Raw genomic sequence first — 12,982 nt, forward strand, 5'->3', positions numbered from 1 at the left:
TAATTTCCTTTTTCATTATAAAAACGAGCGGGAGGGTGAGCAGCTGGCAAAGGGGAGCCCAGGAGGAAAATATTTCCACCAAGCCACTCAGCCTTGTGGACTCTGAGGCCGGCGGCATCACCACGGCGGCGCCCTGTGTAACTCGATCTGGATGTGGTTATCAGGTGGCCCTGGTGGTATGGCCTCAGAGATGGAGAGAACAGCTTGCAAATGAACAGAGCCAGACTCATAGGAGTGTCACAGAAGAATGCAGGGACCGAGGACACTCCTTTCGTGAAGATGACCAAAGGGGCCACATCCAGTGCCAAGCAGACAGCCCCACAGAAGGGCAGGTCAGCACTCGGCTGGACAGTGCCGTCCACCCAGGTGACTGAGCCCCGGGTTTAGTCCTACGGCTGCCCTGAGGACAAAAGACAGGGACTAAACCCTCTGCCTGCAATTTTTCTTGATGTCATTGTTTTTAGTAGCTGAGTAATACTCCATTGTGTAGATGCACCACAGTTTCTTTATCCGCTTTTCGCTTGAGGGACATCTAGGTTGCGTCCAGTGTCTGGCTATTACTAATAGAGCTGCTATGAACATTCATTCAGCTTGATACACCATGTTTGGCTGATATCCATGGGAGGCCTGCCCTCCCCTGAATAGAAATGGAGGCAGAGTGGATGGGGGGGAGGAGAGGTGGGGGTGGAGAGACTGAGAAGAGAGGAAGGAGGAGAAACAGTGGTTGGGTTGTAAAATAAATAATACATAGAAAACAAACGAATGAATGAATAAATAAATAAATAAATAAATAAATAAATAAATAAATAAATAAATAAATAAATAAATAAATAAATAAGACAGAAACTGCTGGGTGTGGTGGTGCATTCCTTTAGTCCCAGTACTCGGGAAGCAGAGGCAGGCGGATCTCTGTGAGTTCGAGGCCAGGCTGGTCTACAGAGTGAGTTCCAGGACAGCAGGGCTACACAGAGAAACCCTGTCTCAGAAAAACAAAAAGACAAAGACTAAAGTTCTCCGCGCTTACAGGTCCTTCCTTAGCGATGACTACTCTCCCGATCCCAAAATAAATATTTACTGAGCCGGCGATAGGAGACTTGGCTCTTAAAGCTTTCTTTTCTTTCTCCTAATTGGCGATCTTAGACGGTCCCCTAGAATGTTCTGTCCCAATCCCCACAGTGACCAGGGCCAAGAAGGGCTGACTGTGAAACTTAAGTGGTCCAACAGTGCTGAATAGACACACAGACAGCCAAAGCCAACAAGGAGGCAAGCAGAGGTCACACGGGTCTCCCAGCCCCCTCAGCACCACCTGCACACAAGCGAGTTCTCTTGGGCGAGTGTTGAGATGAGCTGCCCACAGGGAGGGCTTCCTTCCTCTGTCTGACCTGAAAGACAACATTTAAGGTATGAGGAAAGGAATAAAACAGCTAGAGGATTTCTTGGCTGATGTGAATGACCTTTTCCCTCCCTCTTCCCCGTCTCCTCCCTCCCTCCCTCCCTCCTTTATTTTGTTCTTGTTTGCTTGCTTCCTTTTGTGTTCTGAATCAAAGTCTCACGTGTAGGCCAGGCTGGCCTCAAACTCACCACTCTGCTGCCCCAGCCTCAAGTTCTAGGATTACAGAGAGATGAGTAGAAACATTTCATATTTTAATATATTACAGACATGGATGTAATTGTTCAAAATTATTATTTGGAAGAGAAAAATCATATTTGAATAGAGCTATTTATCAGACCCCATATTGACTTTTTTCTCCTCTGGGTAATGTGGGATGAAGGCCCTGTGCACACACACCTCACAAAGCCTCGCCTGTGTGGAAGATTTTATAGACTGACTAGAACTTTATGGGGTGGTGTGTGTGTGTGTGTGTGTGTGTGTGTGTGTGTTGGAATGTTGCGGGTCAAGAACCAAATTATCCTGGGCTATCTTTAATCCCTTCACGGTCCTTTATCGCCCACCTCTTTGTTGGACCTAACATCCTTTCAACTAACAAGTAAAGCCCCTGGGATGTATTAATTCAGCAGACCACTGGCTTCTGCCAACCCCAAAGCTAAGAATGTCCTCAGATAGCATCTGAGACTTATGGGAGAGATGTCTCCGCTTTCCTGCATCCCATCTAGTTGATGTCCCTGGCAATGGGTTTGAAAATGCCTTCCTTTAGACCGCCTTTTGTTCTTTGCTTATAAAAAGTTCGTGTAATGTTTCCACAGTGAAGCGTTGTCATTCAGGGCAACTCGGATCCAGGTGACTCCCAGATGAATCACAAGGAACTATCTCTTAGTTCCCTTTGAAGCAAGAGATGAGTTTTGCCTTGGTGGTAGCAAACTTTGTCTATTTCTAACATTCAAATTCGAGATAAGTACATTGATTGGGAAATTCTCCTTGAGTCCCTCAGGGGGAAAAGGAGAAGGGGTGGAAGCCTGGAGGTCTCCGTGGCAAAGGAAATGGACACGCAGAGCAAGAGACCACCCGATTTCCCTTGGGTGTGGACTATGCAAAAGGGAGAATGTAGCAGAGAACCACATGGTGGTTGTGGGGTTGGGACAGAGTGAGAAGTGAGGAGATAGGAATCAAAGGGTGTAGATTTAGATATGCAGACTGGGCAAATCCGGCGTCAGGTGTGATCTCACAGACACAGTGCTGCACTGAATGCTGGACAGTCTGGAAATCCGATTTCAAAGGGCACTTGTTACTCCTGCAGAGGATGGAGTTTGGTTCCCAGCACCCATGTTGAAAGGCTCACAACTGCCTGTAACTCCAGCTCCAGGGGATCCCCAAAACCTTCTTCTGGCACCCTCACACATGTGTGTGCACAAACACACAAATAAAATCTTTAAATTTTAAAAATATATTAATATTTTTATGTATGAGTGTTCTGCACATATGCCTGCAGGCCAGAAGAGGGCATCAGATCCCATTACAGATGGCTGTGAGCCACCATGTGGCAGGGAATTGAACTCAGGACCTCTGGAAGAGCAGCCAGTGCTCTTAACTGCTGAGCCATCTCTCCAGCCCCCAAATAAAAAATTTTTAATTAAAAATAAAGAATGAGACTATTTGATTTGAGAAGTCATAGATCGATAGATAGATAGATAGATAATTTTTCAATTAAATAAAAGTTTAAAGACATTATAATATAAATAGAATAAACTCACATTTTAAAGGTGAAACATTGAAGTCCCTCCTCTGATGGAGGGAGTGGCATGGAGGTGTTATCACATATATTCAGCATCTTATTTGGGGTCCAACATAGTACAATCAAGGCAGAAAGAAAGCCAAACAGACAGAGAAAAGAAGAAGATTGGGAGGAAAAAGGGACAGACGAGATGAAAAAGAAGGAACTATATAAAGAAAAACTGTAAGAACCGGTGAGCAATAAGGACATGAAGCTGAGTGTGGTGGTGGCGCACACCTTTAGTCCCAGTGCTCAGGAGGCAGAGGCAAAGGGAGCTCCGTGAGTTCAAGGCCAGCCTGGTCTACATAGCAAGTTCCAGGCTAGTCAGGGCTACATGGTGACACCATAACTCAAAATCGGATAAGAATAACAATTTAAAAATAATAAAATAAAATGTCACCATCACTCATAGACAATATCTAGGATTCTAAAGATAAATTATTAGAATCAATAAATAAATCTAGCAGGACTTATGGATATAGAACCAGTAGGAAAGAGTATACAAGCATGGTGATAATTTACCACCAACAAAGCACGATCATGGATATCTTTAAAAAGATACAATTTATAGGAGCACCAGGGTTTGCTCATTACGTAAAGATAGTGTAATATATACCGCATGATCTCTACCCAGAAACCCCTGCAGCAGAAGTGAAAAGAACTAAAGACTAGCAAGCCTGTGTCAGGAAAGTTAAAAGGGATAAATTCCTTGAAAAACAATTTAACAAAACAGATTATATAAATTAATTCATACATTAAAACTTGCCAGCAAAGAAACTTCTAGGCCCAGGACATTTGACTGACAAATCTGTACAAATATTTTTTAAAAAGAGAAATTATATGGTGTTTACAAAAATTCAGATAACTGGGAGAAAGGGAGACACCCCTTAGCTCATTCTTTAGTCTATGGGAAGACTGGTCCTGAGTGGGGCACCCAGCCCCGATCTACAGGGGTGCAGGCTTTGAGCACCAAAACCTACAAAGTCCAGGGGCAATCCAGGTGTGGATCACCTGACTCAGACACCATTAAAAAAGAAATATGCCAGATAGTGGTGGGGCATACCTTTAATCCCAGCACCCTGGAGGCAGAGGTGGGTAGATCTTGTGAGTTCAAGGCCAGCCTGGCCTGCAGAGTGAGTTTCAGGACAGTCGGAGCTATACAGAGAAACCCTGGTCTGATTTCTACTGCACCATCAATGCTGGGCCCTCGCTGAGACTCTTCTTGGATACCCTGTTGTTGCCCTGTGTTGTGGAGATCCTGCAGCTTCGGGTCTGCAAGCAATGAACACTTGCAAGTAAAGCTACATGAACAAAAAGGGACTTACTGCGTGACTCACTGTGTCACACGGCAGCTTCCATGACGAGATTTTAAATTCTCTTAAATTTTGTTTTACTTTGAGGTTGGGGAGGAGGGAGTCCAGGGGGTGGGTTGCAGGGGCAGAGGGCAGATGCAAAGGGACAGGGAAATGAATAGGATCAAGATGCATGATGTGAAGGACACATTGAACAAATAAAAAGAAAGGAGAAAAAAAACAACAATAAAGAGAAACCCTGTCTTTGAAAAAACAAAAAACAAAAGGAGTCAGCTAAGGGAGTTCACAGACACAGATACAGACCCCTTTAATCAAGTTTTAGTACACTGAGTTCCCAACAGTAAAATGCATAAGCATACACATGCATATTGCATATATGTTTATAGAAAAGCATGTTGGGACTTGAGGATTAACCCTAGGAAACAAGGTTGATATGGCATTGAGAAAGCTCACTTTTGCCTTCACTGGAATAATATGGCAAATTATGGTACAATAAAATCATATACAGCCCAAATTACAAGAACAGTTTGAAAGGAAGAGGAAAGCCACTATTATTTGGAGATCAGGTCACATGATATCCGTAGAAAATGCCAAAGAATCCCTGGAGTTCTAGGAGTGATAAGTCAACTCTTTAGCAAGATCCTTATACAAAAATCAGTCGCACGTCTCTACCACTGCCAACAATTAGGAATAGATATTGTTTTTAAAGCATCATTTACAAGTGATTGGAGAGATGGCTCAGCAGTTAAGAGCACTGGGTGCTCTTCCAGAGGGCCTGGATTCAGGTCCCCAAATCCACATGGTAGTTTACATTATCGTGGTAGCTCACAACTGGTTGTTATTCCAGTTTTAGGGGTTCTGATGCCCTCTTCTGGCCTCCATGGGAACCAGACATACATGTGGTGTGCATACACTCATGTAGGCAAAAGTACCCATGCACATAAAGATTAAATATATATTTAAATATTATTTAAAACCAGGTATAGTGGTACACTCCTAGAATCCATGAATTTGGGAAGTAGAGGCAGAAGGATCAGGAATTCAAGGTCATACTTAACTGCATAATGAGTTTAACAACAACCTGAGCTATATGAAAACCTGTGTAGATAGACTAGATAGATAGATAGATAGATAGATAGATAGATAGATAGATAGATATACATAATTTATAATAGCATCAAAAACATAACAGAAGGAGCCCGCGAGATGGCTCAGTGGGTAAAGTACTCATTGTACAGCCCTAATGACCTGAGTTTGATCTCTAGAACCTACACAAAGATGGAGGGGAAGGAGCAGCCCTACCATGTTGTCCCCTGGCCCCCACATATAAGCCAGGGCCTGCATGCATCCACAGGTAGACAACAGACACGCTCACACACAAAAAATCATAAATAAAATATTTAATTTAATAAAAGAAAGAGACAGGGGGATGAAGAGATGGCTCAGAGGTTAAGAGCACTGGCTGCTCTTCCAGAGGTCCTGAGTTCAATTCCCAGCACCCACATGGTGGCTCACAACCATCTGTAATGAGATCTGGTGCCCTCTTCTGGCCTGCAGGGATATCTGCAGGGAGAATGTTGTATAATAAACAAACAAACAAATAAATAAATAGACCTTAAAAAAAAGAAAAAACCTGAAAATTACAAAACACTACTAGAAGAAATTAAGTAAAGAGCTATACCATATTCCTGGCATTGAAGACATAATACTATTAAAATGTCAATTCTTCTCAAATGATATGCAGATTCAATCTAACCTCACAGATTGTTTCTGACAAAAAAAATAAATTAATTAATGCATCAGTTTTTATTGTCTTTAGCATTCCTTTCATTTCTCTTTTTTTAAAATCAGTTTCATCAAAAGGTGCCCTTTCCAAGTACTCAGCTTGGTAGTCTTGGGAGAAAAAAAAGTCGATTGTATAAACACTACTTATGTCCCTCAGCCCTTAACTCACTCCCACCCTACCTCAGGCAACTGCTGATCTGCTCTCTGAAACTGTAGCTCAATCTTATCTTGTCTAAAATGGCACCTAAGTAAATCTACACAGCAAGTGTGATGGTGCCTGGCCCCGGCACTCAGTGCGATGAGCTCCTCTGTTTGTTCATGCTGCAGGAAACAGGGCAATGGTTCTTCCTGTGGGTGATCACTGCTCCATGAGCTCACGACTCTGTGTGTCTGTTAGCAGTTGGGTCTCACTTGGACTGTTTGGATCCTGTCCGGTTTGGGACTATGATGAATAAAGCCACCGTGGATGTTTAAAGATGGTTTTTTGTGGGGGCACACATTTTCACTTTTCCTTGGTAAAATCTCAGATCAGAATTGATCACGGAGTCAGTGTATGTTGGTTGACCTTTATAAGACATAGTGTCAACATGTTTTCCAAAGTGGTTGGATAAATAATAATCTCACTAAAAAACGTGGGTGTTTGAAGCGTTTCCTCGCCTCGTTAAAGTTTGACCTTGTTGGTCCTTTTGACTTGAGCTCCAAATCTAGCTGGTACTGTGGGTATGTGCTGTGGTCTTTATTTACATCCTTCAGTTATGAGTGAGGCTGGACATCCTTCACAACTGCTCCCAAGTCTTCTTCGTCAGGTGTCATTTAGATGCTGTCCTAATTCCAACCTTGCTTATTGGTTCTCTCCTTAGCTGTAAGAATGCATACTTTGCATATACACTGTATATTCTGGGTATCAGACCAAGTACGTAGGCGGAGAACATTTTCTCCCACTCTGTGGCTTACCTTTTCTTTCGTTTCCTTTATGATACTTTTCAAAGAGTCGACGTTTACGACTTTGATGAAGCCCTATGTGGAACAATAAAAGATCATGGATTATGCTTGTTATGCCCTAAGAAAGCTCTATACTCTAAAACACAATGTACATTTTTCTTCTAGGTTTTCTTTGGGGAGGGTTGAAGTTTCAGATTTTATGTTTAAGCCCGTCCTCCATTTTGAATGAACTCCATCCATGCTGTGCCGTTCGCCGGCACCATTAGTGAAACAGCAGCTCTTTCCGGGGAACTACAGTGCCTGGCTATTGACAGGTGACTGACATGTATGTGAGTCATCGGCACCCTCCACGGCGCACACGCGGCTAAGAATGTAGAACAGTCTCGCAGACACAAAATCAGAGCACTCCCACACCATCGGTACCTAAAGAGTGAACGAACACAAAAATGAATAAATCGGACGAGAGAACACGACAGAGCCAGAAGTAAACGACATCTGTCGGTCACGTAGCTGGCAATCCACTGGCGTGTACAGGTCTTGCCAAAGGGAAAATAAAGAACCTTTAGCCTGACCTCACACCATACACAAAGTGGTTTCTACCCGGCACTGAGCTAAACAGGAATGGCCGCAACAGCAGACTTTTCTAGAACAGAGAGGAAGACGCCGTGTTCACCGATGCGGATAAACAACATTTTCTCAAACAGGGGGCGGAAGATGCCAACCAGAGCTTCCACAGAGGTTTTTTTTTTTTTTTAATTTATTTGAAAAAATAAAATAAAAAAATAAAAACCAGCAGCGCAAGGGCGGAAACGAGCAGGGAGATCCAAGCAGACTCTTCCCCCAGAGAGGCTAATCCCAGGCCAGTAAGCCTGTGCCACAGCACTGGTGTCCTAGTCCTTCGGGGAAATGCAAATTGCAACCGCAGTGAGATGCTTCTGTGCACAGACCAGAGGGCTGAAAACGCCAGGCTTCCCATCCTCTGCTGGCCAGAGGGCAGACTGTCACCTCTGCCTGTATCGATGGAGGAAAAAGATGCTGTCTAGCAGGATGTAACGACAGCAGTGAATGAACTACAGAGCAAGCAAGAGCATGGCTAACTCCCACAGACATCATTTCAAGCCAAGAATCAGGACACGAAGAGCCAAAGGGTTGAAGCACTTGCCTGCCATGGTTGGGACCCTGAGTTCAATTCCCGCCACCACAAAAGAAAGAAAAGAAGCATGCTGTGACACTGCACGTGTTCCAGTGTTCTAGCAGCATGAGGAGATTTGTGGGGGAGGGGGAACCCACAAAAAGAGGCTGGGTGGGGCAGATCCTCTGGGGGAATGGAAAGTTCTGGAACAGGGTTTCATAACCTGCATTGCTTGCACTGGACAAGTTTGCTCTTTGCTGTACAGACTGTCCTGGGTACTGTGGCAGCTGGCGGCAGCTGTGGTTGACATCCACTAGTTGTCACCATGTTCCTGCCCCTCTCAGATTTTGACAACCACAGATGTTTCCAGACACTGCCAACCGTCCCTTTAGAGAGGGGTGTAAAATGAAAATGCCCTAGGTTTTACATTGTGGTTTCATTGGTCCTGGGGGAAAGAGGGGATGTGCTCACTTTATGGAAATTCCTCATGCTACGTACATAGCACTGGACTTTAAAAGTTCTTACTTAAAAAAAAAAAAAAGGTCAATAAAAATTTTAAAAAACAAAAAATGTTTTTCTAAGATTTTACAGCAAGCAGGGACGGTGCAAGGAGTGAATTTCAGGGTCTTGTCTGCAGACATGGAGGCTAAGGTCCAGGGTGGCTTGGGGTGGGTGCCCAGTGGAACCCACAAGAGAAGCCTGTTCCAGACTTCTGCTTCCTCCACCTTCTCAGATATCCCTCCTCCCAAATGCTTCCCAGGTACACAGCAGATCCCAGTGATGAACTTCAGGGCAGACCCCGCTGCGGGAGCAGGTGGGTTTGGAAGACGCCGCTGTGGACCCACCGGGAGAATTCAAGCCCAATCATTGTGCAAACAGGATATTCGCTTGTGTCAGAAAGATCAAACAAGCCTTGAGGTTTTTCTTCACAGCCTCAGCCTGCCTCCTTCGCCGCCCTCACTTTATCTGGTCCTGGCAGTGAGCAGGCGCCTCTTGCCCAGCAAGCAGGAAGACATGGCTGCGGGGGAGACGCAGCTCTATGCCAAGGTCTCCAACAAGCTCAAGGGCCGTAACACCTCCTCGCTCCTGGACCCCCTCCTAGCCATGGGCTTCCCCACACATACCGCGTGAGTATTTGCCGCGGCCAAGGCCCTCCAGCCTGGCTTCCCTGCCCAGGTAGACCCCTCCCCTGCACCACCTGCCACGCCAGCCACTTGATAAGCAGATGTTGCTGACTTCCTGGTAAAGTGGTCACCCCACAGTGAGAGACGGTGTCTCAAAAGAGGGGGCCCCTTCCTCCTGTTTATACCTGGGATGGTCTTGACCCTTGAAAGATCAGCTCTTCCCCCTGACTAATAGAGCCTCTGAAACATGTGCACAGTGGAAGCCATGTGGGTCTCCGGCTGCCCACTTGTGGAGTTTGGGGGAGAGTGAGGGCAGATGTAACTCCTGCAGATCAATGACTCCAAAGGTGAGGCTCAGGGTATCTGACCCTGATATGAGCTTCTATGGCTAGGACTCCCTGATAGAACTACCATTCGAGTTTCTAAGCCGCCCAGGGAAAACCATTTGTCTCTAGGGAAAAATATCTGGAATATCCGGTAACAAAAGAGAATGGGTGAGAAATTCCAGAGAATGCCAGACTGGGCACCACCTGGCTCGTCCAAGTCTCCACGCACAGAGAGGGCAGAGATACTGCTGACCATGATCACATCATCCATTGCAAGTCTGCTTCTTAGCTGTAGTCCTTATTCCTAGGGAGACACAAGTGAGAAGTGTGCTTCTGGGAGCCCAGAGCTCAGGGAGTGAGCCAAGCGCAACCTTCAATGAGATAAAAAAAAAGACCCTGGCCAGTGTGGAGGACATGGTATTGAAGCTAGTCCCTTCTCCTAATATCAGGAGGGGCTTTGTTGTCACCAAATGGGGAACAGAACCCAGTCCATCAGGAAGCCATCAGTCACTTGTTCACCATCCCGCTGCAGATGAGAATACCAAGGCCTAATGTTGGGGAATATTATTTTAAGGTGTGTTACTTTTTTATGTTGCATTTGTTTAACTCTGTGAAACTCTGTTACTCTGCCTGTCTAAAACACCTGATAAAGAGCTGAACAGCCAATGGTGAGGCAGGGGAGAGAAATAGGCGGGGCTGGCAGGCAGAGAGGATAAATAGAAGGAGAAATCTGGGAGGAAAAAAAAGTATCCTGAGAAGGAGAAAGATCATCAGGTGCCAGCTACCCAACCAGTAATGGAGTAAGAAAGAAAGGTATACAGAAAAAGAGAACAGGAAAAGTCCAGAGGTAGAAGGTAGACAGGATAATTTAAGGAAAGCTGGCAAGAAACAAGCCAAGCTAAGGCTGGGCATTTATAAGTAATATTAAGCCCCCATGTGTGATTTATTTGGGAACTGGGTAGCAGGGGGGGGGGCCAAAAGAGTTAAATAAGATTAAATTAAAAAAAAAAAACAAAACAGCAACAGCCTAAAGAATACCCTGTGGCGAGCCTAGCTCAGGAGCCAGCTCCCAATGCCTCCCAGAGCCACTGTTTTGCTGCTCAAGCTGTGTGGTGGGCTCGCCTTCAAAATCCCCGCTAGCTCAAACAATAAACACCGACATGTCTTCATGCTTGCTCTCAGGCGGGGCTCTGAGTAGGGCCCATGGCATGGCCTCTCTGTCATGGCCTCTCCGGGTAACTACATCCCCACAAATAGCTGTAGTTCTGGGTAGCACCACGTTGGGTTCCAATGGGGACCGCGGTATCAGCCAATGACTGCTGGGTCTGTGGGCCACTCTGCTCTGTTTAACCTACCTCAGCCAAATTCAAGTCAACATATCTACATCCCAGGTCCCAGAATGAATACAGCACATGGAGCCCCGAGGAAAGCCCCAAGGAGCATTTGAGAGTGGGGGGGACACAGGAGAGGGATGTGGACCAGTCTGTCCAGTGGTTGGGTCAGGGATGCTTCCTGATGAGCAACTGGGGTGGGGCTGCATGTGTCAGGGAGGCACGTGAGAGCCAGGAGTACAGCCCGGCCCAGCTGACTTTAGCAGCCACAGGGAGATAGGATTGGGCTTTGTTGCAGGGTAGCAGGATGCAGAGAGAAAGCAAGAGAGGACAGAGGTCTTGAGTTCTAGGACTCCAGGGCCCAGGAAGAAGAGGTCAAACCGTGGGAACGGGGTAGGGGTGGGAGGCAAGTTGGGACATGAATCACTGTGTGAAAGATGGAGATCCGGGGTTGGGGATTTAGCTCAGTGGTAGAGCGCTTGCCTAGTAAGTGCAAGGCTCTGGGTTCGATCCCCCGAGATCTTGGCATAAAGGCACCTGTTGGGAAGTCCAGCAGCTTGGCCCTGGTAGGACACAGCATGGGTGAGCAACCACTTCACTATTAGAACTCACCCCTTCCAAAGGAAAAAAACGACTGGGCCTTGACCATCCTGTGTTCACGATCCGATCCGCAGGCTCAAAGCGCTGGCGGCCACGGGGAGGAAGACCGCAGAGGAGGCTGCAGACTGGTGAGTGGGGTGGGAGCTGCAGGCCTACGTGGGAGTTGGGGGACCCCCACCTGGACTCTGTTCCCTGGGTGGGCCCTCGGGGATGGGGATTGTCTGTGATGTGTAGCAAAATGACACCCATTCCCACCCAAGCCCCCCCTGAGCCCAGGGAAGTAATATTACCTTCCTTGAGATATTGAGAGATTTTCTGACTTAAAAGCCAGATTTAGGGCTCCAGGTGGATCCTGCCCAGCATGCTGGGTTCCACCCCTAGTGCATTAGCATAATCCAAATTTGACTCAAAAAAAGGTTTTTGTTTACGATATATGTTAAATAAGTAGGAAGGCGTCATTTTTGTTGATATAAAATTCACCAGCTGGCGTACTTTCAGGAGGGGAGGCTAAAATCTTTTTAGATTATGGATTAGCCTATAGAAAAATGTCTGCCGTAAATCAAACAGTGAAGGGAAAGATGAATAGGAATCTCATTTATACAACTTAAGTAAAACATAGCTCTCTGAACAGATGAAGACAGGTCTCTTCTGTATCCCAGAATCTAATCAGTATTTATATGTATAATTCAGCTATCATTTGGCTTAAAAGGGCTTATTGGGAAATGTTATCATTTATACTATTTTCTACAGAGAAAATATTTTACTGTTTAAAATAACCTTGGACTTTTAAATTATAACCTGTTTTTATGTTCAGGCTGAGTATTAAATTCTCCCAAAGTTGTACATAAAATGCTTTTATATTTAAAAAAAAAAGGACAAATACTATAGAGCTGTATTACATGAAATATATAGAATATACAAATTCATAGAGACAGAAAGATTAGATGTTATCTCAAGACAGGGCAGAAAGGAACATAGAGCAATGATTTCCTAAGTATAGAATCTCTGTTTTGTATGATGGAAAAACCCCACAAATGGACAGTAGTATCAGGACACAATATTATGAATGTAATAAATCAATACAATTAATGTAATTAATGAATATCATAAATATAATTATTGAATGAATACTTCGGATGTAATCAATGAATACCACAAATGTAATTAATATCATGAGTGTAATTAATGACTATTATGAGTGTAATTAAAAAATAAATTTAAAAAAATTTCGCCGGGCAGTGGTGGCGCATGCCTTTAAT

The 12,982-nt window shown here is 44.9% G+C and overlaps 1 protein-coding gene across 3 annotated transcripts in view; it reads left to right on the forward strand.

Moving 5' to 3' along the window:
- The first annotated feature begins 9,283 nt into the window (after positions 1-9,283).
- Ubash3a (ubiquitin associated and SH3 domain containing A) overlaps positions 9,284-12,982 on the forward strand; it is a 34,096-nt gene continuing 30,397 nt past the window's right edge. For 2 of the 3 annotated variants that reach the window (XM_042265839.2, XM_076558477.1), the window contains exons 1-2: positions 9,285-9,469; positions 11,798-11,851. In XM_042265839.2, coding sequence (XP_042121773.2) covers positions 9,357-9,469; positions 11,798-11,851 — 167 coding nt within the window. In that variant the 5' untranslated portion in view covers positions 9,285-9,356. Of the gene's footprint in view, positions 9,470-11,797; positions 11,852-12,982 lie in introns of all 3 variants that reach the window. The other variant, XM_042265840.2, reaches the window with a different exon arrangement.

This window comes from Peromyscus maniculatus, chromosome 21 (assembly GCF_049852395.1).
Source record: "Peromyscus maniculatus bairdii isolate BWxNUB_F1_BW_parent chromosome 21, HU_Pman_BW_mat_3.1, whole genome shotgun sequence".
Lineage (NCBI taxonomy): Eukaryota > Metazoa > Chordata > Mammalia > Rodentia > Cricetidae > Peromyscus > Peromyscus maniculatus.